This window comes from Rhinoraja longicauda, chromosome 6 (genome assembly GCF_053455715.1).
Source record: "Rhinoraja longicauda isolate Sanriku21f chromosome 6, sRhiLon1.1, whole genome shotgun sequence".
Classification (NCBI taxonomy): Eukaryota; Metazoa; Chordata; class Chondrichthyes; order Rajiformes; family Arhynchobatidae; genus Rhinoraja; species Rhinoraja longicauda.
In genome coordinates, this window is record NC_135958.1 from 57,413,263 (window position 1) to 57,441,104 (window position 27,842).

The following is a 27,842-nucleotide window of genomic DNA, read 5'->3' on the forward strand; positions in this document are numbered from 1 at the left end:
ATTCATCCTTTTCTTTCCCTTTTTAAGCCCGAAATGCCCCCATCACTTATTTTTAATTAAATTGACATTTTGTTGTAATTCATCTTTAAATAGATATACTAAACACACGGGCATACAGTTCTATTGGCAGTTGTTATATCATGACTTGATGACAGGATGATGAATGGTCACGGAATTGGATAAGTGTACAAATTGCAAAAGTGCAACAAAAAACTTTTTCTTGAATTTCATCCATCTGCTCAGTTTGAACAAACTCATTTATTCAGTAGCAGAAATTTCATGACCAAGGTAGCTGACTTGATTGATCTCGAGTCACATTGGAAACAATTGAGATTTTGTAGGAAAACCATATTATTTGGATTTTGTATGGGGTCATGTTCTTTGGAATTAAGAGGGAAGTTTCTTTTTCTTTAACTTTAAATCTTGCTTTGCCATGTTAGTGGCAATTGATCTTTGAAAGAAAAAATATTTAGATTGCTTGGTCTTTATTCTGGATTCTATATATTGTCCTTTGTGAAATGCATCTGTGCTGCATGTGCTGTAACTTGTCCTTTGCCTCCATAGCATGGTTTTAAAATAAAACCCCTGTTTTAGTGGGAGGAATGCTATAAATACTGTTGTTCTGGTTGAATTAGAACTGCTAATAACTTAACAAGTATTGGCTGAGCTCTGAGCCAAGCCTAAATCTGGAGGGGACAGTAGAAGCCTGAAATCATCTTGTTTATTGCCTGATTATTTTTCATGGAAATTAAGACAATGTTTAGAATATCAAAATGACGCGAGAGATGCAAATGATTTGAATTCAACTTAAAATAGGCCTTGTGTCAATAGACAATAGACAATAGACAATAGGTGCAGGAGTAGGCCATTCAACCCTTTGAGCCAGCACCGCCATTCAATGCGATCATGGCTGATCACTCTCAATCAGTACCCCGTTCCTGCCTTCTCCCCATACCCCCTCACTCCGCTATCCTTAAGAGCTCTATCCAGCTCTCTCTTGAAAGCATCCAACGAACTGGCCTCCACTGCCTTCTGAGGCAGAGAATTCCACACCTTCACCACTCTCTGACTGAAAAAGGTCTTCCTCATCTCCGTTCTAAATGGCCTACCCCTTATTCTTAAACTGTGGCCCCTTGTTCTGGACTCCCCCAACATTGGGAACATGTTTCCTGACTCTAATGTGTCCAATCCCCTAATTATCTTATATGTTTCAATAAGATCCCCCCTCATCCTTCTGTTGGTCAAATATAATAACTGGTCTAAACTGAATTATTGTACCTTTGTTTCTCTTCCTGCCCTCTAGTCTCACTGGTCTTTTCAGAACTTTCTGTATCATGTACAAATCAATAATGATCAAAATTATTATTTAGCTAATCGGGCACATTGCACCTCCTGCCCATTTACTCCCCCCCCCCCCAATTTCCATGCCAATAGAATGTTAAATTAATAGAACAGATTTAGGTTGTCTCACTTACAACTCATTACTGACATTTATAGCCAGCAAGGCAGCTTTTTATGTCTGAAGAAGGGTCTCGATTCGAAACGTCATGCATTCCTTGTCTCCAGAGATGCTGCTCGTCCTGCTGAGTTATTCCAGCATTTTGTGTCTTCCTTTGATTTAAACCAGCATCTGCAGTTCTTTCCTACACATAAGGCAGCTTTTTATAATGGTTCCGAGGAATTGAATGTTACCTGTCTATCACGATGATTCGAACACTCTTTAGTACAATACACTATCTAATTAGTGTAGCAATACTTTCTGTTGATCTATATATTACGATTATGTTTAATATTTTACCAGTTTTGGGAATTACTGGTTTATATTTGCTTATTAAGACAGGCCAGCTATATTCCTAATTCATCAGCTAAATCAACATTCATTTATTCAAAATAGTTTTCCCTCTTCAACAGATTTAACTTGGACTAAACCTTTTATCAAATGTTAAGTGTCTTTTGAAAATTTGGGTATCATATATAATGGTTTTTCCACACCCACCTGAGATGCTTCAGGCACCAAGGAGATGTCAGTTTTAAATGCTGATTACTGCAATATATACAAATAATCAAATTATTCCTTGGTGTTTCCATTATTTTGCATGGAATTGATATCTTTCGTTGTGAATGTTTTTTTTGTTAATACTACAAGCAAATTGGCCTTTATTGAATGCATTGATGTCTACAAGCCGAATTGCTTCAGGACATAAAGAAATAAAACTGCCTTCAGAGATATGCTGCATTTGTATCTTTTCCAGAATTTCAGTCTTATGTACATGTCCATGATTTCACATTGCCTTTGTTTCCTACTCTGGTTCACAAAACTTTAAGTTAAATAATAACGTTCTCGTTCATACCCAGTTGTGATTCTACTACATCTTTTGTAATTGTTGCCTTTGTCTAATTTTTTGTTCGTTCAACATTTTAGTCTGGTCTCTACTTTTTTCCCCTTTCATCTTATCTCTTGAATATTTAAAAAGTTGTAATTAAGAATTTGCAAATGTGTTTTTTGCATATCTTTTTGTGATGAGCTCTCGGTAATATTTTAGACTTAATTTTAATTTTCAGTCCCCAATCTGTGTTTTTAGTTCTTTCGCCAAATTCCATCTACCTTAAAAATCCAAGATTGTTCACGCAATGTTATGAATCCAGTTCATGTTTTACTTTTGGGTGACCCCACCTAAGGGTTGCTATGATTTGTAAAGGCTCAAATGATATACAGCAAATAACTATCAGCTCAAAATGATGACTCGGCTGTTGTATTGACATGTTGAGTCATAAATGGAAGTGTTTTCCATGAACCAATTCCGACTCTGTTTTTTTATTACGTTAATATTTGGTTGAAGGGTAGTTATGAAAGTTATTTGATGTCTTTACAAAAAGAATTCTATTTTTACCAATTTATATTTCTATGTTTCTCTGGATTATATCTCTTAAGTAGCATAAAGGGGGAAAAAAATTGTTAATAATAAAATTGTTGTTGTAATGAGGTTATGCACAGTTGGAATGTGGCGTTTTATTTTTGATACTTTAAGGCATAGTTGCAAAAACAATGGAACAAAAGCAATAGAGACGTGAGGATTTTCATTGATCTGGAGTTTATACTTGTACCAAAGCATAAACGACTATGGCCCAAATGTGGTAAATGGGACTAGTATAGATAAGTACAATAGTAGGATAGTTGGGTCAGAAGGCTTGTTTCTGTATTGTCTGACACTAACTCAATTTTGAAGAGACTTGAAGTTTTTTCTCGCATTGACATTGATATTTACTTTTTTATTCGAAAGTTTGTAAATTTATGAAGGGGGCATTGGAGCCAGAGAAGAGAGGCCTGATAGAAGTTTATAATTTATAAAATGATGGGAACATATAGATAGAAAGTCAAAACCCTTTTCCCCCATGGGTGATGTCAACGGCCAAAGGCCATAGCTTTCAAATGAGAGGGGCAAACTTTAAAGGAACTGTGCGGGGCAACTCTTTTACACTGTGGTCGATGCCTGGAACATGCTGCGGGGGGGGGGGGGGTGGAGGCAGGTGCAATAGTGGCATTTAAGAGGCTTTTGGACAGGCACGTGGATGTGCAAGGAATTGAGGAATATCTATAATGTGCAGGCAGAAGGGAATAGTTTGACATCAAGTTCAGCACAGATATAGTGAGCTGAAGAGCCTGTTCCTGTGCTGTGCTGTTCTATATCTCATGTTATAAATGTTAAGGTTTGATCCTGACCTCTAGTGTTATGCATAGAATTTATACATACTTTTAGCATGAGTTTCCTTCAGATCCTTCCACATGTCCAGAAGGTTACTTGGTTACAGTAAATGACTTCTCGTGTAAAGTAGAGTGAAATAGGGAATTGATAGGAATATGTGCGGGAGAATAATTTGTAGGGTTATAGTGAGATAAGGGGAGCGAGAGTGGTTCTAATGGGATTGCTCCCCGAGAGTCGGTGGGAATCCAAGGGCTCGATATCGATCTCGGGTCTTTGCCCAAACCATCTCTCTTTATTAATATGGTCAAGGTCCATTCTTTGATTCTGGTCCAGACCTCTGTTCTTGTTCTATCCCTGTGATATCTTATTGTGTTGAGCTTGCATCCGCTTGGCTGAATCTCCAAAGGATTTGCTTAGACTGTCCAAGCTTGCACTTAAGTTACTTTCTTCCTTGGTGTTGAAATCTCAATTAATTCTCAGAGTATTCGCATTGATTTGGCCTCTGATTTGATTCGCGGACAATCCGCTCCCTGGCTACTCTAGTCCAAATTAAAGATGTTCATAAATGTGTGTGTGTGTGCCTATGTGGCAAACAAATGTAATAATGGCTCATTCTTTCTCTGCAGTGAGACTCTTGGCAAGGGTTCTGTGGATTTTTTATGGCACGTGCGAAGACCCTTGAGCCAGGAAGTTGCAAATCCCTGGTTATGGTGACCTTTAGTTTCATTTTCTCGCTCATCTTTCCATACTTGGGTTTCCATTTCCTGACACTGCAATTGCAGTGTTCTAAAAAAATCTGACTTGTATTGTTTTTAGTCATGTGTTTAACTAATGTTAAATAAATTATTGCAGCACAAAATTATTCCAGTTGAGTTTTGTTGAAGTACTGTTTTCTTAAATCTGATTATGGTTTGACATAAATTTGGTTCCCTTTACAGTTTCTTGTGTCCACTTTTTCCACTCTGTTCATTTTTGCACTTTTCTGTAGTATATTGATGTTATCCTGCTCTCATCTGTCTCGGGTTGAGTTTTGATACCAACATTTCTTTAGAATCCAATTTAATGTGGCCTCTCGTCTGTTTCCTTGTAGCCATTAGTTTCCCAATGCCTTTGGGAAACTTCCAGAACACAAGAGGTCATGTTATGTCTACTCATTCACAGTATTAAACAAATATATACTTATAATTTATATGTTGGGAGACCAGTCATTGTCTGTATAAAAACGGTGATCATTTTCAAGACTACTTGTGTCAAGTGGTCCCTTGTGGCATAACATTGCAGTGCCATTTGAATAACACATGATCTTTAAATAGCTGCTCCTTGTAATTTCCAGAATGATCTCTAAATATCAATACATTCAAGCAGAGTTGTTTCAAAGCTGCTATATCGATGTTCCTAAATAAATATCTACTCTATATATAAGCATAAATTCAGTTACATAATACTTTGTCATGTTTTTGTCTGCATTATGCTGTTGATAGTTTTTCTGTGAATGAAACATGAACATTGTTTGGAAAATTCAGCCAGGCAGTCTTTTTTGAGTCATTTTTGTGTTCCCGATGTGGATTCCATGTTTGGGCATGCAGGGTAATGCCATTCAGCTGGTTTCACTTAGTAGATTTGCAAAGAAAATAATATGCTTCCACTCATTACTGGAGGTTTTTTAGTCGACACCACCTCCCCATTTACCACCATCGCAACAGATCACCAACACCCTATTTTACAACTCCTCCCCTTGTCCTGATTTCCTGTACTATCGTTGTTCCCCTTTTATCTGGCCCGCTTGCCTTATGTTGATTACAGCTGGCTCATCTAACATGGCATTTCATTTGAGTGGGTTGTCAAAGTTGCATTGATAGCTGTCTTTACTGCAAAACTATTTCAATGTTTCACTTGGTCTTTTAATAATCAAAAGTCCATTGATTTCCAATGGCACTTAATTGCATCAGATTTAAATATGGCAATCTAATTTAATCTTGTACTATTCATAGGTTACAATTTTAATGCTAAAACATGAACTTGAAAATACAGATAATAAATTAACAACTTGGTTTTACTTTTGCTGAAAATGCAAGTGGTTTGAACAGTTAATATTCTTAGTTTTAAGCCAGTTAAAATTAATTTGCAGTTTTCCAGCTGTTTCTAAATGTCATGATTGGAGATATTTGAAAATGGTAAAAATACCTTCTGATGGAATGAGTTGGCAGAAGATCATCTAGGAAGTCCAGAGGTGGGTCTTACTGTCTGCCCTTGCCCTATCTGCCTTGTACGACCGATTCTGCCTTGCAGAATGGCTGAGGCAGCAACCATGGCAGAACATTGAAAGTCACAAAACCTTGGTGCAGTCACGGTATTGAGGCACAGAGGCTGCGCAATCCAGACCGATTTGTTTGTCTTTCTTGTTTGCTGATCATTCACATCTTAGTTGTTTATGAAAGGTGTTATTACTCCATATCAAACTTAATGTACTGTCAAAGTTGTCTTGATAGTTGTCTTTACTGCAAAACTATTTCATTGTTTCACCTGTTCTTTTAAAATTGGATGGATTTCCGTCGGCACTTAATTGTACCAGATTTAAAGACGGTAATCTGCTTTAATTTTCCACGTTACAATTTTAATGCTTAAACATTAACTTGAAAATGTAGATAATAAAATAAAACTTTTTTACTTTTTAAATTGTCGTCAAATGTTTTGTATCTCTGACAGTGCCAGAATCTACCAAGACCAGTCAAAGCCAGCCACAGCCTGCCAACAGCACTTCCACTACCACTGTCACTAACAGCAGTGGAAGCAATGGAAAGCGAGCTTCTACCAGTTGTCAGCAACAGGCCTTGTCTCGTTACCCACCCCGTGAAGTGCCACCTCGCTTCCGGCATCAAGAACAGAAGCAGCTATTGAAAAGAGGGCAGCCACTGCCAACTGGAACTGCCATCAGCAATAGTTTAGCACAAGGTACAGGGCAAGTGGCAGCAAACTCTTCACAGCACAGCATTCAACAGACGTCTGGTGGACCACAGCAACTCCAGCATCTTGGTAAAGGACAGACTGGTAAGAGTACTCTTGAAACTTCAAATGAATAAACAGTTATATAGAATAGCGATAGACTTTAGATTCTAAGCTTTTGAAAGACAATGTGCCAAATCGTACACTGAAAAATGAGCAATTATGCTCAAAACTGTAATCCAATATTGAACTCGAGGAGTCCAGTGAAAAAGCACAAACATATGGCAGTCTCCCAGCACTTGCAGTGGGGAATTTGTCAACTGTAAAGTGATTCCATTCATATAAATGGAGATTGGGTGTAAAACAGTAGGTAGATGATTAAAACAACTGTGGATATTTATTCACAAAATGCTGGAGTAACTCCGCAGGTCAGGCAGCATCTCAGAAGAGAAGGAATGGGTGACGTTTCGGGTCGAGACCCTTCTTCAGACTGATGTCAGGGGGGCGGGACAAAGGAAGGATATGGGTGGAGACAGGAAGTTATAGGGAGAACTGGGAAGGAGGGGGGGGGAAGAGAGGGACAGAGGAACTATCTAAAGTTGGAGAAGTCAATGTTCATACCGCTGGGCGGCAAGCTGCCCAAGCGAAATATGAGGTGCTGTTCCTCCAATTTCCGGTGGGCCTCACTATGGCACTGGAGGAGGCCCATGCGAAATATGAGGTGCTGTTCCTCCAATTTCCGGTGGGCCTCACTATGGCACTGGAGGAGGCCCATGACAGAAAGGTCAGACTGGGAGGGGGAGTTGAAATGCTCAGCCACCGGGAGATCAGGTTGGTTAAGGCGGACTGAGCGAAGGTGTTGAGCGAAACGATCGCCGAGCCTGCGTTTGGTTTCCCCGATGTAAAGAAGTTGACATCTAGAGCAGCGGATACAATAGTTGAGGTTGGAGGAGGTGCAGGTGAACCTCTGTCTCACTTGGAAAGACTTGTATCCGCTGCTCTAGATGTCAACTTCTTTACATCGGCAAAACCAAACCAATCCCTCAGGATTTTTCTTTTAATAAGATCACCCTTCATTCTTCTAAGCTCCAAAGAATGTAGATCCAATCTCTTTAGTCTGTGATTGGATAACCTTTTCTTCCCAAGTAATAAGCTTGTGATTCTCTTGGACTTTCTCCCATGCAGTTCTATCCTTAAGGGGACCAAACCTACACAGTACTCCAGGTCTAGTCTCACCTGAACCCTACAAAATTGTACCAAGGGTTCCCTATTTCTAAACTTGCAGCAATGGCCATTTTGCCATTTGCCTTCCGAACTACTGGCTGTATCTCCTTGCTAACTTTTTCTAATAAATGCACCAGAACACCTAGATTTGCTCATCTGCAATCTCTCTCTATTCAAATAATACCCTGTTTTAGATTCCTTTTGATGAAGTATGTTTATGGGCGGCACGGTAGCGCAGCGGTAGAGTTGCTGCTTTACAGCGAATGCAGCGCCGGAGACTCAGGTTCGATCCTGACTACGGGTGCTGCACTGTAAGGAGTTTGTACGTTCTCCCCGTGACCTGCGTGGGTTTACTCCGAGATCTTCGGTTTCCTCCCATATTCCAAAGACGTACAGGTATGTAGGTTAATTGGCTGGGTAAAATGTAAAAATTGTCCCTAGTGGGTGTAGGATAGTGTTAATGTACAGGGATCACTGGGCGGCACGGACTTGGAGGGCCGAAAAGGCCTGTTTCCGGCTGTATATATATGATATGATATGATATGTTTCACTTGTTTTTCACATTAAATTTCATTTGCCATGCTTTCAACTCTCTCTCAACCTATCTATATCCTAATGCAGTATCCAAATATTCTCATAACAACATGCCCTCCATCTATGTTTGTGTCATTTGCAATCTTAGATAGCTTGCTCTCTGCCCTCTCCTCAAGGTCAATAATATAAATCATAAATAATTGAGGCGCCAAGAGCCGATCCTTGGGGCATTCCACTAATTACATATTTTCAACCTGAAGAAGACTCATTTATTCTGACTTTGTTCTATGGAATAATCAATCTTCCATCCATGCTAACACAATTCTTCCAGTTTTTTTAATTTTGTGTACCTGACTGTTCATTTAAATATTACACAAGCTACCTTTTTATTTAATGCCTTCTGAAATTCAGGATAAATTACATCTATTGCGTTACCATTGTCTGCCCTCTGGTACCATCTGGAAAGAAATTGGACACCCTGGCAGCAAAGGTCACCAGAACATCATTGAGGTTGGAGTCACCCCCAAAAAGGTCTTGATTTGGAAGTTCGAATGAAAGTTTTAAACTTAAATCATAGTTTAATCTTTGGACCGAGGGTAGCTTTTCCAGTTTATAAGTATCCTAATTTGTTGCATGGTGCTGCAATTGTTGATTATAAACAGTACACAAACTGGCTGTGTAATTATCATAGTTCAATATGCAATATCATGCAGATGCAGAAACTATGGAAAAATAATCAACACATTATTGATATACACTTTTTCCATTCCACAGCACTTTGGCTTGAAGGATTAAAATGAGTGGTAGCTAAAACAGGATCTGTTGAAGTTGCTATGAAATGTTGTGGTAAGAAAAGTTAGCTGTTGCAGGGTTTATTCATTCCAAGTAATTAATGTAAGAACTGATGGCAATACAAAAATAAAAAAACTAATAACTGATCAGAAGGTGAGAAAATACTTGTATCTTTCAGGAAAAAATAATCTATGTTTAGACCAAAACAGCTCACACAATTGACATTTGCTTGTCAGGATTTTGAAGATGTCTCTTGCAGAGTGAAAGGAATTTTGTGAATTGTTTGAAAGGATATCTGCAAAACAAAGATCTCATAATATTATTAATGTGACCTTTGTAGTTAACCTAGACAAAGTTATAACAGGGAAAGAAACACTTTGAAATTTTATCCCATTTAACACATTGCATGCAAGGAATTATAACTTAATCACTAAAATATCCTTGACAAGCAACATAATGTTTAAGTCAGCAGTGTTTGTTGTTTACTGGTACCTTGCGGAATGAAGAAGCTTAGCTATTGCTTGAATCTCAAGCATGGTTTGATTTTTTTCTCAAGCAATATTGAATGCTTTCTTTGGAATTTAATGGGGTATACAGTTGCACCGAAAGAATTTGATGTAGAAGCTATGATGATATTATCCGAGGAATAGAGGATGTATCTTGCAGAGTGAAAGAAGTGTTCTAGTGTTCGGCCACCAGGCATCATTCACACTTTATCACTAAAAACTTGAATATCCAGTTAATCTTTCTTTGCATTTGTGGCTTATTACTATGTACAATTGGCTTTTGAGATTTTTTGCATTACAACTGAAGTATTTCAGTTACTGAAGATTATGTGATCAGTAGAAATATTGTAAATCTAAGGTTTTTAGAGATTTTGACATTTTTGCAGATATTTTGACCATCTATAATCTTCAGTCCTGCTGCTACTCCAAAGTACCTGCAAGCCCAGTTCACTATTGGCATTGTATCTTGGATATCAGAGGCCTCAGTTCTGAAATTATCCATCCCCTCACCCCTGCCCAAATGCCTGTCCACCTAATTTCTCCTAAATGAGGCTACTCAAATTCTATCTCCCTGACTAAAGACACGTAAACTGGAGGAACAACATCTCGTATTCCACTTGGATAGCTTACAGTATGAACATTGAATTCTTCAATTTTAGGAAACTACAGAACCCTCCCCCTCTCCCTTCCTGCACATTCTTCCTTTTTTCTCACCAATCTCTCCCCTGTACCCCATCTGGACTCGCAACCTATTTCTTGCCTCCCCCTCTCCTTCCTACATTCCTTCCTCTAGTTTCACAATTTGCATCTTTTTAATCCTTTTGTTTAGTATCTTCTGTCTTTTCATTTCTGACCTTTGTCCAACCATCTGCCTATCAAAAAAGTCTCCCTCGCCTGTATCAACCTATTACCTGCCTGGCTGTGTCCTGCTCCTCTTTGCCAGCTTTCTTTCTCCTCCCCATAATGTCTGAGGAAGGGTCCTGACTGAAACATCACCTATCTATTTTCTCTGGGGAAGCTGCCTGCCCTGCTGAATTACTCCAGCATTTTGTGTCTATCTAAAATATTTTGGCACTTTGATTTCTAAAAGAGATGGTCTTTCATCTAACACTTGTCTATTTGAAATGTAGAAATTCCTGTGTTGCATATTATAAAGCTTAAAAAAAATGTGGACTTTAGAAATAAATTGCAACCTTTCCAATGCTCAGAACCCCATGTATTTGGAAATGTTCCATTTTTTGTATAGAGAGACAAGTAACAAGAATTGGTGGTATAGGACAGTGAGGAGGGCTACGTTTACAAGGATCTGGAACAACTAAGGAAAATGGGGCCAGGAATGGCAGCTGGAATTTAAGTGACAAGTTTGAGGTGGGGGGACATTTTGGCAAGTTAAACCAGGGCAGGACTTGCACAGCAAGTAGTAGGGTCCTGGAAAATGCTCTAGGCCAGAGCCATTTGAGTTACATGTGCACAGTTCTCAAAGTGGTGACAGTCTTGCACTGAAAGTGGTGAAGATGGCATTTGCCATGCTTTCCTTCATAGGTAAGGGTATTTAATACAGGAGTCGGGATGTCATGCTGCAGCTGTATAAAAGTTAGTGAGACAACATTTGGAATATTGTGTAGGAAGGAACTGCAGATGCTGGTTTAAAATCGAAGACGGGCACAAAATTCTGGAATAATTTGAGAGAAGGAATGGTGACGTGGGTCGAGACCCTTCTTCAGACTCAATGGGTGACATTTCGGGTTACAATGGAATATTGTGTGCAGTTCCGATCACCCTACTATAGGAAGATGTCATTAAGCTGGAAAGGATGCAAAAGGATTCAGCAAAATGTTAACAGGACTCATGGCCTTAAGTTATAGGGAGATTCTGAATAGGCTGGGGCTCTTCTCTTATCCATGGAGCATAAAAGGCATACAAATCTTCCCACGATAGAGGAGTGGAGTTTTAGAGGGCCTAGATTTAAGTCAAGAGAGGAGAGGAAAGAATTGAAGGGCAATTTCTTCATCCAGAGGGCTCATACATGGAATGAGTTGCCAACAAACTAGAGGTGAATACATTTGTGATGTTTAGAAGACAGTTTGACCAGGAAAGAAACGTTTTAGAGGGATATATGTGCTAAACCTGGGCAAATGGGACTAGCTCAGTTATAAAGCCTGGTCTGCATGGACAAGTTGGGCAAAGGGGTTGTTCCCCTTTGTTGGGCAAAGGGGTTAGTATGTCTGTCCCGGGTTTGCCCGATTGTTCATGAGAATTGGCCAACTATTTTGTAGTTTATAGTACAAGAATTTAGTTTTTGGTGCTTTGTCAAATATGTTGCCTTGCCAAGAATAAAATCTGACTGATACAATTAAATTGAAATAAGTAATTTGAGAATCTAGCTTTCTGTCACGATGAGTTAACTACATGGCAAGGAATTGTTACAAATTTAAAGCCGGTTATGGCCATGGTTAATTAGCAATCAGTTTTTTTTTTGCACAACCCCACCAATTGGCCAGCATGCAGAAGTGCACAGTTCTGCAGTTTCTTTTATGAGAGCCACGTAATTGATTTCATTGAAATGTCCCTTTGCTGTGTGCCATTTTAAAGTTTTTCACTATTTTTCTTTGTACACCCTTTCCCTCAAAATGTAATAACAATTCATTGCTATATTGGAATCTCAGTGGTTCAGATAGTCTTGTATGATGGTACTACAAACAGAGTTCTGGCAGTAAATGTTAGGAGGTCATGTTGCTGGGGGGGGGGGGGGGGGGGTACCTTGTATTATCCCTGCTACCCTAATGGAGTTTAGTTACTCCAGCAGAGACTAGGAATTGATCCAGGCCCTTTGTTAGTCTTTCTGGTTCAGTGAACAACCTTATCCATCTGAAATTCTTGTGCTTGTTTATTTTAATTGTAGTTTGCAAAACACTATGGCATTTCAAATACAATGGAATTGATTCTGCTGGAGCACATGACTAAATCAGAAATATTCAATGCACTGAAAGATCGCTGCATTTAGTGGTAATACCATATTAGACTCCTCAAAAGGTGGTTTCTTACACCAAGAAACAAGCGGAGAAACAGGGGTACTTTGCGATTTCACCACGTCTTTCCATTGTAGACAAGTAGTAGCATATATAATGGCAGCCATGAAAGAGATGTAGACTGTGTGGGTAGTTGCATTCACTGATAAAGAACATGCCAGACCCTGATAATGAGATGCCTGCCAGGAAATTGCTGTGCAGGGGACCCAGCAAACTCGCCAAATGAAGATCCCAACAGGAAATGGTGATAGAAGCCTCCTCAAGGGGGGAGAATTCCTGCAAGATAGAGTTTGGTTTTCAAAAGGTGTGTCAAGATAATCAGCATACTATTGTCAAAATTGCAGACCACTGGGGAGAGGGCTTTATTGAATTATATATTTTAGGCAGAATATTGCTTCCATGAAATAAACACTATCCATCAGCAAATCAACATTGTAGAAAATGATTGAACTTGGAGCAGAGATTCATTGCATTCAGTACAGAATGTCCTACAAAGAAGATGCAAGAAACTTCGTACATATCTGGGCTCCACCTGATTTGTGAGGACCTTGGGAAGTAGGGGATAACCTTTGCCCCCAGAATTCATCCATCAAGCAAATGCTTGCCATTGAAAACATCAGGTGGCAAGGTCTCCCCCAGATCAACAAGCTGGACATTGAAGCCTTTTCTGTGGTTGAAAAAGTCATGGTTCTTGATGGGTGCCATAATGGCAAATGAGTGTATGTTCTTGTGGGAGATGCTGCTTTGTTCTCAGAAGTAGAAATAAATTTGTTAATGGAGACTGACATGTGCATTCTGCCATGTACCACAGTTTGCTGTTCAATGCTACACAGAGATTGAAGCCTTGGGGCCAGATTTCATGAAGAGGACTTTGAGTGTCAATGTGACCTTGACTCTACAGAATCAAAGTTCAAGAGAATGGTTCAGGTCGTCCCGCAGAACGCCACATCTGTGGTGACATCCTTGGAAAGCCTAACCCTTTGAATTGTTCTCCAGGGGACATTTTAGTAAAATGTCACACTTCTGAAGACCTGCTTCAGAAGTTGATTCTTTGCTGATGGGCATGTGTTTATCTCCTGCTGTACAGTTTCTGACCTATTATGAGTGGATAGCCATGGCTATGAAAGTGGCTTTGGTAATGGACGAATGGCAAAAAGTATTTGTTTAGTTTATTGTCACATGTACCCAGTGAAAAGCTTTTGTGTGCTCACCAGTCAGTGGAAAGATAACACATGATTACAATCGAACCATCCACAATGTACAGATAGATACATGATAAAGGGAATAACGTGAATAACGCTTAGTACAAGATAATGCCACTAAAGTCTGATCAAAGATAGTCAGAGGGTCTCCAATAAGGTGAAGAGTAGTTAGGACCACTCTCTAGTTGTTGGTGGAATGTTTTAATTGTCTGATAACAGCTGCGTTTTCATTCATCTATACCTTTTGCACAATGGGAGAGGGGAGAAGAGATGCGACTTGTCCTTGATTATGCTGCTGGCCGTGCCGAGGCAGCGTGAGGTATAAATGGGGACAATGGAAAGCAGGTTGGTTTGTGCCATGGACTGAGCTGTGCCCAAAATTCTATGCAATTTCTTGCGGTCTTGGATGGAGCTGTTCCCAAACCATGGAGTGATGCATTGTGATAAAAATGCTTTCTATGGCGCATCTGTGGATGTTGGTGAGAGTTGTTGGGGACATGCCAAACTTCCTAAGCCTTCTAAGGAAGTAGAGTCGTTGGTGTGCTTTCTTGGCCATTGCTTCAAAATGGGTGGTCCAGGAGAAGTTGTTGGTGATATTTACTCCTAGGAATTTGAAGCTTTCAACCATCTCTACTTTGGCGTCGTCAATGCAGACCAGGTATGTGTACCACTTCACTTCTTGAAGTCGATCGCCTTTGTCCTGCTGACATTGAGAGTGTTTTTTGTGTCGACACCAGGTCACAAGGTTCTCAATCTCCTTCCTGTACTCTGTCTCATCATTATTTGATATCTGGCCCATAATGGTGGTGGTGTCAGAATTTGTAAATTGAATTAGATTTGTACATGGCTGCACAGTTGTGGGTGTACAAGGAGAAAAAAAAGGGGGCTAAGAAGGCATCCTTGTGGAGCACCAGTGTTGAGAATTATCATTGAGGATGATTTGTCCCCTATCCTCACTTATTGGGGTCTATTGGTCAGGAAGTCGAGGATCCAGTTGCAGAGATGAATGCGGACTCCAAGTCCTGCGGGTTTGGTGATGAGCTTGGATGGGATAATAGTGTTAAACGCATAGTTGTAGTCTGAATAGTAGTCTGATATAGGTGTCTGTCTTATCCACGTGTTCCAGGGGTGAGTAGGGCCAGGGCGATGGCATCCGTAGACCTGTTGTGACGGTAGGTGAGCTGCAGTGGGTCAAGGCTGTTTGGTAGATTGGATTTAATGCATTCCATAACTAGCCTCTCAAAGCAGAGGCATTGTTGAGGCATCCACAGAACTCATTCTTCATGAGGAAGAAAACTCTCTTTTGTCTGTTTAATTAGTCTGTGGACTATGAACAGCAGTCAGCTCGGAAGCCTCCCTGTTGGATGTTCTAATGGGACTGCAGCACCCTTTTTAAAGAAAATAGTAATTTAAGCATTGTGCTCCTAGTTTTACTAGAACTGATTTATGTTGCTCACAGTGGAGCTTACAACATAAATTCATAACATTATCGATGGCAGCGGAGCTTGCAGGAACAGGTTAGACAATTTTACTGTGTGTCTTGAATTGCCTTGTGTCAATTTGCACATAGTTTAGGGTAATAATCCAAAGATTATAAAACTAATGGTATTGCTCTTTCAGCTCGGAGGCAAAATATTTTCCAGGAAGGACCTCCTGCCAACTGTTGCTCCCAACTTGGTCATAATACCTGCAAGCTTCTCCTTCATCTCCCATATCTGTAATAATGAAGGTCTCTCCTTGCCGATCAAGCATTTGAACATGCCATTCCTTTCCTGTCGTTCTTCCATCATCCAAGAATGATCACAATATTCCACTTGAGCCACTCTGTAGCAACATAAAAACATCCTTCATCAGCTTTTCTTTTCCTGAGTTTTTTGCTTTAGAGGCACCAAACCTTATTGCCATTTCTACTTCTGAACCTCATCATGATCCTTTTTAAAATCAGGCTAAGACATGTACGTGGTCCAATGAAGATCACACTATGATCTTGACGACTCCACGTCTCAAATGTTACATGGTCTTGGATACACCGTTTTCCTTCAGCTGAGCTGCAACGGCTGAAGGCAATGTTCTCCATTGTCTCGAAGTCCTCATTTCCATCGTCCTCATCTGTCTCTACCTTAGGCTGAGGTTTGTGGTCTCAAAGGTCTATTTGACCTTAAGCTGAACTCCATGGGCTTTTCATTACAAGCAAGCTAATATTGCACACTTGTGCCCCTAATTTAGTTCAATGGTTTTTATTACTTTCATTTTAAATTACTTCAATGTTCGTCTGCCAACCAAAGTACTAATCCAGTGTAGACCCTGTTTACTCATTTTGCCTGTGTCTATATTACCTGCATTAATTTCTAATCTTGTTTTATTATTCAAATCTCTTTACGGCTCAATAGCTCTGAGTTCCTTGAATTTCATGACTTGACTTGCTTTGATTCTATAAACCTTATTTCTGATTTTACCTCTCCTGCTTCTCCGGATTTCTCTTCATGATGTTACTTAAAATACATCTCAGGCTTTTAATCACCAATTTTACCTCTTTTTGAACATGTTGTCTTATTTGCCTTCTGAAGTACCTTGATAATTTACTGCTATAAATAAATTCTCTCAAAATACAGAATATTGTTGAATGGAATGTACATTTGCTTGCATAATGGTACAAAAGTAACCCTGTGCAGCTGCTTGAATAGGTAACATGAATGGATTGTATTTTAAAGTATGTTAATTCCAAAACAGCAGACATTTGTCCACAAATTATAGAAGAGAATTTTCAATGTCTTCTGAATGTTCAAATGTGCTGCACATATCTTTTCTTCGTACATGGTTTCAATTTCTTCTGCGCTATGGATTTGTGTAGCAGCTGGATACACTCCTAATTCCAAAGAACCTGATGGTGCCTAAAGCTTTAGGCTTAGTTTACACTGCAATCTGGATAACAAGTGCTGTGGCCTAGCAACCAAGTTACATGTTTGTGCTCAGTGATAGGCAGGTTTCCATGACCTTCAGTTCACCTTGGCAATTGAACAACACAATGAATTCTCCTGCCTTGGTTTGTCTTGCAGATTCTGTTATAATTTACAGTTATACAGTGCCCGCCATAATGTTTGGGACAAAGACCCATTATTTTATTTATTTGCCTCTGTACTCCACAATTTGAGACTTGTAATGGAAAAAAAATCACATGTGGTTAAAGGGCACATTGTCAGATTTTATTAAAGACCATTTTTATACATTTTGGTTTCACCATGTAGAAATCACAGCTGTGTTTATACATAGTCGTCGTCGTCCCCCCCCCCCCCATTTCAGGACACCGTAATGTTTGGGACACATGGCTTCACAGGTGTTTGTAATTGCTCAGGTGTGTTTAATTGCCTCCTAATGCAAGTATAAGAGAGCTCTCAGCACCTAGTCTTTTCTCCAGTCTTTCCATCACCTTTGGAAACTTTTATTGCTGTTTATCAACATGAGGACCAAAGATGTACCAATGAAAGTCAAAGAAGCCAATATAAGACTGAGAAACAAGAATAAAACTGTTAGAGAATTCAGCCAAACGTTTGGCGTACCAAAATCAACTGTTTGGAACATCGTTAAGAAGAGAGCACTGGTGAGCTTACTAATCGCAAAGGGACTGGCAGGCCAAGGACGACCTCCACAGCTGATGACAGACGAATTCATGCTATAATATAGAAAAATCCCCAAACACCTGCCCGACAGACCAGAAACACTCTTCAGGTGTAGATTTGTCAGTGACCACTATCCACAGAAAACTTTGTGATCAGAAATACAGAATCTACACTGCAAGATGTAAACCATTGGTTAGCCGCAAAAATAGGATGGCCAGGTTACAGTTTGCCAAGAAATATTTTAAAAAGCAACCACAGTTCTAGGAAAAGGTCAGATGTGATGAAGATTAACTTGTATCTGAGTGATGGCAAGAGCAAAGTATGGAAGAGAGAAGGAACAGCCCAAGATCCAAAGCATATCACCTCATCTGTGAAACACGGTGGTGGGGGTGTTATGGACTGGGCATGTATGGCTGCTGAAGGCACTGACTCATTTATCTTCATTGATGATACAACTGCTGATGGTAGTAGCATAATGAATTCTGAAGTGTATAGTCACATCCTATCTGCTCAAGATCAAACAAATGGCTCAAAACTCATTGGCTGGCGGTTCATTCTACAGCAAGACAATAATCCCAAACATATTGCTAAAGCAACAAAGGAGTTTTTCAAAGCCAAAATATGGTCAATTCTTAAGTGGCCAAGTCAATCACCCGATCTGAACCCAGTTGAGCGTGCCTTTTATATGCTGAAGAGAAAACTGAAGGGGACTATCCCCCAAAACAAGCATAAACTAAAATGGCTGCAATACAGGCCTGGCAGAGCATCACCAGAGAAGACACCCAGCAACTGGTGATGTCCATGAATCACAAAATTCAAGCAGTCATTGCATGCAAAGGATATGCAACAAAATACTAAACATGATTATTGTCATTTACATGACATTGCTGTGTCCCAAACATTATGGTGCCCTGAAATGGGGGACTATGTATAAACACTGCTGTAATTTCTACATGGTGAAACCAAAATGTATAAAAATGGCCTTTATTAAAATCTGACAATGTGCACTTTAACTACATGTGATTTTTTTTCTATTACAAATCTCAAATTGTGGAGTACAGAGGCAAATAAATAAATGATGGAACTTTGTCCCAAACATTATGGAGCAGTACCAGCAGTAAAGATGTTTTGTTAGTGGAGCTATTGTTCATACTAACGTGTGCAGATATCGACATATGTTGACAAGCTGCAGTTAAACCATAAAATTTCCCTTCCCATCCAAGGACTTTGAATGTTCTTGTGGGCATAATGCAGCAAGCATTAAATAAAATGTGTTTTGGAGTGGAACGTGCTTGCCTTTTTAAACTGTTTTTTAAATAATGGATTTCTAGATTTTTCTTTAATATTTAGTTTCAGTGTCAACCTGGCTGGATAGTAAATCTTGAAACTACCTTAAATCTCACGTGTATATTTGTTCCATATTGAATATTTGTGCTGTAATGCTATGCCAAACGACGACGGCTGATGTTTTCAAAAGGCATAAAACAGAAGCTTATTTTTGCATGCAGCCAACCACTGAATGCGGTTGTTTTTTTAGCTGACTTTCAAAAACCAGCTGGTGCTAATTGCATTGCAAGAAGAAAATGTTTATTGACAGTCAAAAAAATTAAAGAAAGGAAGATGAGTTTAATGTCATCAGTAATTAGATAATAAAGCTTGATTCTTGCCGTTGATATCTTAATATTGAACCCCACCTCCAGAAGGACAGTTCCAAGCAGGGGCGTGCTGGTTGTCAGCAAATGCAAGCGGTTAACAGCATGTACTACAGTGTCTAGCATGCAGACAGGAGGAGGCATAAGCTGCACACAGCCGACATATTGAAACTGCACAGGCCAGCATAAGCGCAGACCCAAAAGCACAAATGTAGCGTATCCTGGAATGATTGGGTGTCACCTTTGGCTGGTTAACTTTCAACTGCAGCCCCCCTGCGGATGAGAAAAATGCCAAGTAATTGTTGCTTTGTTCTCTGTGTATTGCAATACATTGCAAAGCTGCTGCATACAGTCTGAAATAGTTAGCTGTCGAAAGTGAGAAAATGGCGTCTTAAGAATTGGCTGTTTGTTAAAGGGAAACTGCATCCTGTGTAAAAAAGTAATAAAGTCAATATATAGATGCGCGGGTTTTGATAGTGTTTGTCATTTTTATTGTCAAAGTTTTTGAAAAACTTTAATTGGCAATAAATAAAGGTTAGATAAAAGATAAACCAAATTCTTGGTCTGTATTATTGTATATGTATGTTTGTAAACTGAAGTTCATAATATAGAGGTTTTATCTTGCCAGTTATTTCGAAATTGACACGATATGGCAATTGGAAATCCCTATAAACATTGTAAGATGTGTGGTTGATATTCAGTTCTCAAATATATCTTATTATTGGTCAAGTCTCCTGTGACTTCTATTTAAAAAAATCAAGCTTTAACAGACCTTTTAATAAAATGCAAGTTTTACAGCTTTAGAATTAAATTTAATTTTCACAAAATGATGAGTAATAAAGTTGATGTGCAAAAACAGTTTCCTTACAACATTTGTAATTAGGGAAAATATTCAATTTGGTTTCTCAATTTTACTTGTAAATGTTTATGAATTTGAACATTTTAATGCTCTTCTACAAATGGGAAGCTTGTAACAATGTCCTTTGACGCCATTCCATCTAAAGGAGGTCACAGATTTGATCCCAATTATAATTTATGAACTGATGCTGCAGCATCATAATTAGCACCAGTGTTCCTGAGCAAGGAACCAAAAAAAAGATTTCCACTTGCCATTGAGAAGTAGCTATATGTATATTTTACACTTTTGTAAGAAACTCAATGTAATCTCTCTCATAGAAAAGAGCCCGGGTTCTTGGTTTGTATTTGATAAAACTCAATGTAATCTCTCTCATAGAAAAGAGCCTGGATTCTTGGTTTGTATTTGATAAATGGTCACGCATGTTGTGCTAGAAAGTAGTTACGTGCTTCCTCCGGGACAGGGAAACATCCTAGAGTGAGAATTAAAAGGTGCAATGGCTTAGGAAAACAAACTTTGAGCCCTGATTTAAACAAAATGGGACAGGCTACCCATAATCATTGCATCCACCAAGAACGAAGGGCACCAACAATTACAAGGTAAAGAAGTTGTATGAACAGGGTCTGTACAGAAAAAAGATCAACCATGATCAGAGAAGAACCACTAAGAATGGAGGTCTAAGGTTTTCATGGATGTGGAGGAATATTCCTGCTCTGAAAGACAATCACCTTCTTCGGTCTTGCTAAATTTTTGACATTTTGCTTGCAGTAGAAACATGTTTCCTGGAGTTATAATTGTATTTGTTATTAGAATGCATCAAATTATGACTTGAATAGTTGGCATTCAAATAATCCACATTAGCTGCCCCATTCCTCCAGTTATGCAGCTTTCCTTCACTGGATTTCAGTTTGAAGAACTCGTCTTCCCTATCTTGCTATCTTCATTTCCTCCCATATTGTTCCTACTGGATAGGGTATTTACATTGGTGGTGGTTGTGGATTAGTTGGTTGGGTTTTTAAAAAAAACACTATTAATGGATGCAAGCACGGAACAGTGAAAGGAGAGAGTTATGATGTTTCTGCACTCCTGTCAACTTAACTTATTGAAAGAGACAAAATTCTGAGTAACTCAGTGGGGTAGGCTGCATCTCTGGAATGTGGATTATATGGATTAAAGACATGCAATTTAGCACCTTAATCCTGCCATTCGATGATATTATCATTGATCACACACACACACACACACACTCCTCAGTCTTCCATATGGGTTGATTGTCATTTGCTACCTTGAATATTAATTGATACTGCCTTCACAACTCTTGGAAGTGGAGAATTTAAAGTGTTCAAAAGAAATTCCACCTTCTCTTCGTCTTAAAAATGGGTGACCTCTTATTCTGGAATTGTTCCTTCACTCACAGAATGTTTTATTGGAACATGTGAGATTGAAAGATTGCCTCTCATTCATCCAAGTTTCCAATGAGTATAGACCCAGTTTGCCCAACATCTCTCAATGCAGCATCCCTCTTTACTGCTCATTGTCTACTCTGCCTCCAATACGATATTTCATTCCTTCACTATGGAGACCAAAACACCGGGTATGGTGATTCAAGGAGTATTTTCACAGACACTCTGTAAAGTTGCATCGAAGCTTCCCTCCTCTTTTCACCATACCCTTTGCAAAAAAAGGTATCTTATGTATCTGCATGCTAACTCATAATGTTTTATTTACCAGGAACTCCACATTTGTTTGCTGTTTCATTCTTACTAGGTGGCTCACCCCTAATTTTCCAAAATGATACTCCGTCTACCAACTATTGTCAAACACATTTAAATATTGATGTCTCATTGCAAGCTTTTTGTGTTCTTGTATCTAACTAATCTGGCTATCATTTTGTATTTTGAACATATTTGGCTTCCTTTCGCTGTCCCTTCATCTAAGTCATAAATATAGTTTGTAAATAGTTGAGGACTCAACACTGATAACTGGCAACCACTGGTTGACTGATTTACTGGTATGACTGATTCCAATCATAAAAATTGACTCTCTTATCCTGACTCAGGCTTCTGTTATCTAATTTCTTATCCAAGTCAATGTATTGCCACCAGTGCTTTGAGTTGTTATCTTATTGAGGAAATATTTGTGTGGTGTTATAGAGACTGGCTTCTAGCAATCTATTGGTTCCTGTTTACCCAGTCTAATTGATTAATCTTCAAAAAACTCTCTCAAATTTGTTTTCTCTTCCATTAAGCTTGCTCTTCCATAAAACATGTATACTCTGCGAGGTTGTTGTGATTTTCTAAATATTAGAATGGTAAAAAAAACTGAAGGAGACCATTTGACTTATTGTGTCCATACTGACATGTTCCACATCTTCTTGCCTTCTCCATAGTCTTGGAACTTTTTTCTGACCTTATGTTTATCCTCCTCACTATTGAAGGCCACAACCTGCCTCCACCACATGTCCAAGTAGTGCATTCCAGATTCCAACCATTGTGATGTTTAATAAAAATATTCTCATGACACTAGTTCTCATCCTCTCTTATTTTATACTTGTAACCTCTAATCCTCGACCCTGCCACTGTTCATTCAGTCCAATTCCCTCATCAGATCTCCCCTCTGTATTCTCTTCAAAGAAAACTCTTCCGATCCCTCTAATTTATCCTTACAACTGTAGTCCCTCATTCCAAGAATGATTTGAAAAATCCTTTCTACACCCCTTCTCATCCTTCACATTCTAATGGTAATGTGGTGACCTAGAGATGAACGCCATACTTAGCTGAGACTGGACATGTTCTGTAGGATTTAATATGTCTTTCCAGTTTCTTTTATTCTGAACTGTATATGCCCTGTCACTTTCAATGATTACTGTGGGTACACACGCTTCCAGTTATCTCTGCTCCTGCATTGCTTTTAGAACAGTATGCATTGCTCTTTATTCTTCTCATCATTATTAATCACCTGACATTTATCTGCAATAAATTACATGAGCTATGTGTCCACCCATCCCACCGTCCTTTGTTATATTTTTCTATAATTTACCTTAATCCTGCTTGCAGCGCCCGAGACCCGGGTTCGATCCCGACTACGGGTGCTGTCTGTACGGAGTTTGTACGTTCTTCCCGTGACCTGTGTGGGTTTTCTCAGAGATCTTCGGTTTCCTCCCACACTCAAGGCGTACAGGTATGTAGGATAGCGTTGATGTGCGGGGATCGCTGGTCGGTGTGGACTTGGTGGGCCGAAGGGCCTGTTTCCGCGCTGCATCTCAAAAACAAAAAACTAATCCCAGAGAACGCTGCTATTCGTCACCACCTCCTCCCAGTCTGGGAAAGTGACCATTCTTCGTGTCCGTGCTGTCAATATTACTTTTATGCCATGTGCTTCAGTGTTCTCCCAGTTCCTGTATGGATTCCAGCATTTTTACCAATGACAAATGTTGGGTTAACTGACCCATTGTGTACCTTTTAGCTCAATGCTTTGATTAGCAGTGTTGCTTTGGGGGTTTTCCAATCCACCATAGCACTCAGTAGGTCTAATACTCGTATGTATTATAGTACTCTTTGATTGGCATTGGTACTTTGTTCAAATGTGTCATTTAAGTGTCCAAATATTTAAATGATCGATACAGTATACAGAATTGCTTTGTCTTGGCAATGTACCTTCTGTTAATATGATTTATCTTTGGGCAGAGAGTGCTGCTTATTTTGTCCATATAAATTGGTCACACTCCTTTTCACTTATTGTACTTGAATACAATAATAATATCTGGTTCATTAGAAAAGATTTTATATTTTAGAGCTTTCAATTCCTGCAAAGTAATTCCTTCCATACGTGTTAATAATATAATTAAGGTACAACATATGTACAAAAGAAGCAGAATACAGAAATGGGTTTTTATTCAGCAAGCTGTAGTGCTTGAAATAAGGAAATTGGATCCATCTCAAACATTGGAAGGAACATTTGTGCAGAAGTGGTTGTGCTGTAGTATAACTGCTGAATTTAACCATGTGAAGACCATGTCGCCAAAAGGGCAAAAGTAATAGCTGAGATTGTTCATTTGAATCTCTGGTATATTCTGTTAGACTCTTATAAATAGAAAGATCTGATGAGAAACACCATCAAGTAGAATTATTGTTTGGAGTTGAATTTGTTTGAATTTTCAGGATTTTACAATATGCTTGGAGCACCTCGAGCTCCCAAAATGCTTTTATCTAATGCTATTAAAGTATTTGATTTGAATATGTGATTTTGAGTATGACCAGTTAGCTGCTGCTATTAAATTGCAACTCTTGCTAATTTTTCTTGATTTTGGCCAGGATTCACAAAGTTTCAGTATGTGAATTAAAGTTGTATAAGAACAAGTTGATGCAAATAAATTGGTTTGCAATGTTTTTAAATTACTTGGCTGAATTTTTTTTTATACTTACAGTATTTTTTTACTTGCAGTAAATGACTTCTTACATTTTTTCTTTGTTTTATTCCAGATATCAGCCACAGTGGTTTTGGAAATCATTATGAAAGTTCCCACTGGGGGCAACCCCCCTTTAGAAGTGAACCAAACAGCATCTGGGATAAAGTGATAATAGACGGGAGCGACAAAGAGGCTTGGCCTTCCATTTCTGGAAACGAGACTGAAACTGCTTCAGAATGCACAGACACTGACTCTGCCTCAAACTGTGGCTCTGATACTAGTAGCATGGCTACAGGGAGTGCACCAGGCAACTTCAATGGACAAAATAAAAATTGCAATAACGCTGGTAATGGGGCACTTGTCCAAAGCAGTTCAAACCAGAGTGCCATTGGAGGTGGAGCAAATGGTGGAAATGGAAATTCGTCCAGGGTGTGGGCTGTTGCCTCAGGTTCTGCACCTGGAATAGGTCACTGCTCTGCTACCAGTGCAAGTGGAAAGATGGACAGCATTGTGAGTGTAAATCCAAACTGTTGGGGCACTTCTACATCCACTGCTGGCATTAACCTGAATCTTAATCCCAATGCCAATCCAGCTGCTTGGCCCATAGTTGGGCAAGAAATTCAAGGAACCGTAGGAGGAGGAAATGCTTCAACTGTTTGCAGTTCCAGTAATTCCATTGATCAGAATCTTGGTAATCCCAATAATGGTCCGACAGGTACATTGAATACCTGGGGAAATTTGCTGCAGCAGGAAAGCACAGAAATACAAACATCCACTTCACAGAATGTGTCTTTCAGCATACAACCTCAGAACCTTAACACTGATGGACCAAATAACACTAACCCCATAAACTCTTCACCAAACCCTATCAATGCAATGCAAGCAAACGGACTGCCTAATGTTTCTGTACCAGGAGGCTGGGCAATGACTGTAAGCATGGGTGCAATAAACCCATCCCATCTTCAAAACCTTCCTGGTGCTAGTGGGTCACCTGCAGTTTCTCAGCTCAATGGAGGTAACAGTGAAGGAATGAACAATCCTTCATGTAACTCTGCGTGGGGAGTGCCACATACTAATCCTACAGCCACCAATGGTAACTCTGGATTTAGTCAGGGGAATGGAGACACTGTGAATTCCGCATTAAGTTTAAGTGCTAAGCAGACATTAGCAAACAATTCTAATAGTGCTGTAGAAAAGGATGTTGGAAGCAATGTTTGGGACTCTGCCCCCCCTACCAGTCCTGGGGTACTGCCTTGGACAAGGGCAGGTACCATTGGGGGCTTGCACTCTGGTCCCAGTAACAATGGAGCTTGGAGTAACACAACATCCAACAGGAACACCAACAATGGTGTAAATGGAGAATGGGGAAAACCTTCAAACCAGCATTCCACTAATGAAGCAAATGGTAATGGAAAAGGATCGTGTACATGGGAGGCCCTTTGTGTTAGTAGCCAAGCTCCTGTTTTGCAGCAAAATAATGAACAAATTAACTCTTGGGCGAAACCTTCTGAATCGGGTACCACTGGTAGTGAGGGGAGTAATGAAAGTGGTGGTAGCCATCATGAAGGAAGCACTGGAAGAAATGGAGGAAGACACAATGGTAGTCGGCGAAAGACTGACAAAGGAATAATTGAACAACAAGGGCTGGTCCAAACTGTTGTATTAAAACCGGATCATGACCCTAGAGTTTTATGTAATACTGGATGGGGCCAGACACCAGTAAAACAGAACATTTCTTGGCAAATTCAAGAATCTCTGAGGTCTGAGCGAAAAAGTGACATTGGAACTGAGGCTTGGGGTTCAGCTGCTGCCCAATCTTCAAACTCAGGGGGGAGAAGTGATGGGTCTAGCATGAGCAGTACTAATACCTCTACAGTATCCGGGTGGGGAAATCATCCACCAACAGGCATGTCCAATAGTACAGGTTGGGGAGACAAAGTACCTAATGGCCAAGGGGGATGGGGGGATTCTGCAAATTCAAATGCTGCTGCTGCCACAGCCAAAAGTGGCCATGCCTGGAGTGGGGTTTCTGGTCATGAGGAAAAGCCACCCACTTGGGTAGACTCTCAGAAACCTAAGCCTCAGAATTGGGGTGAAGGACAGAAAAGTGATCAAGGCTGGGCATCAGGAGGTGGAGTCGTAGGGGGTGGTAGTGGAGGAGGGGATTGGACTGATTCTGCCACAGGATCGTTAGCTGAGACGAAGAAAAATGGGTCTGGTTGGGATAATGAAAATAACAGATCTGCACCTAATTGGAGTGAGACCACTAGATCGCAGTCCAGTGGATGGAGTAATGGTACTACCAGCAAGCCAAACCCAAGTACAGGCTGGGGAGAGCCTTTAAAGTCAAATGCACCACAGAACTGGGGAAATAAACCTCAGGATAATAATGTTAATACCTGGGGAGGGGCTGCTTCTATAAAACAGTCTAATTCGGGTTGGATTGGTGGGCCTTTGTCTACAAAACAGAAGGACAGTGATTCCACTGGCTGGGAAGAGCCTTCTCCACCATCTATTCGCCGCAAAATAGAGATAGACGATGGTACCTCAGCTTGGGGAGACCCAACCAATTACAAGAAAACAGTAAACATGTGGGATAGAAACAATCCTGTGAATCAAAGCAGTAACAATACCGTGACTGAACAGCAACAACCACCTCCGCCTCATCAGTCATCTGCCACACAAAACCGCTCGCCGCTGCTTGCTCCCGGTAAGAATCATTATTGTTTCAATGCTCATGCTTTGTAACCAGAGGATTGTGTTAATATATGTGAGAGAAAGTAATACACCTAAGATCTAGAACTTTGACTGAAATGCACTTGTGGAATATGAAAGAGAAATTCAGATGCTATTCAATATTATTGTATTGATGGTCTTAAGGTGCACCCATGCAATGCTAAAGTATATTTTGTCTTTTTTATTCAAACCCTGCTCTGTACCATTTTTTGTCTGAAAATGGCAAAGACATGTAATGTGTTCTAAATGCTTGACCCAGAATCATCATCGGTGGATAGTTACGTTGATCCACGAAATGTTGTTAAACCATAAAATGCTGGAAATACCATACAAATCAGTCATACAGGGATAATAAAGTTGCAAACATAAATGGATGCAAGGGTAGACAATTCGCCCCCTTCTGCCATTCAGTAAGATTATGGCTGATCATCTGACTGCATGAATTTCCTGTATTTATCCGATATTTGTAATTCCCTTAAAATCCCCAAATTCATCTAATTCTGCCTTACCTACTTGGTGATCGATTCTCTAAAACCCTTTTGGATGGAAACACCCAAAGATTTGCTGCCTTTCGGTGAAGAAATTTTCGATTCAGACCTGCATTCCTAACCCATTACTTTAAGACTGACCACCTCTCCT

The 27,842-nt window shown here is 39.7% G+C and overlaps 1 protein-coding gene across 15 annotated transcripts in view; it reads left to right on the forward strand.

Moving 5' to 3' along the window:
• Positions 1-27,842, forward strand: part of tnrc6c1 (trinucleotide repeat containing adaptor 6C1) — a 443,993-nt gene that overhangs the window by 380,646 nt on the left and 35,505 nt on the right. For 14 of the 15 annotated variants that reach the window (XM_078401021.1, XM_078401026.1, XM_078401034.1 and 11 more), the window contains 2 exons: positions 6,411-6,752; positions 24,541-27,177. In XM_078401021.1, the coding sequence (XP_078257147.1) occupies positions 6,411-6,752; positions 24,541-27,177 (2,979 nt within the window). Of the gene's footprint in view, positions 1-6,410; positions 6,753-19,204; positions 19,499-24,540; positions 27,178-27,842 lie in introns of those variants that run through there. The other variant, XM_078401036.1, reaches the window with a different exon arrangement.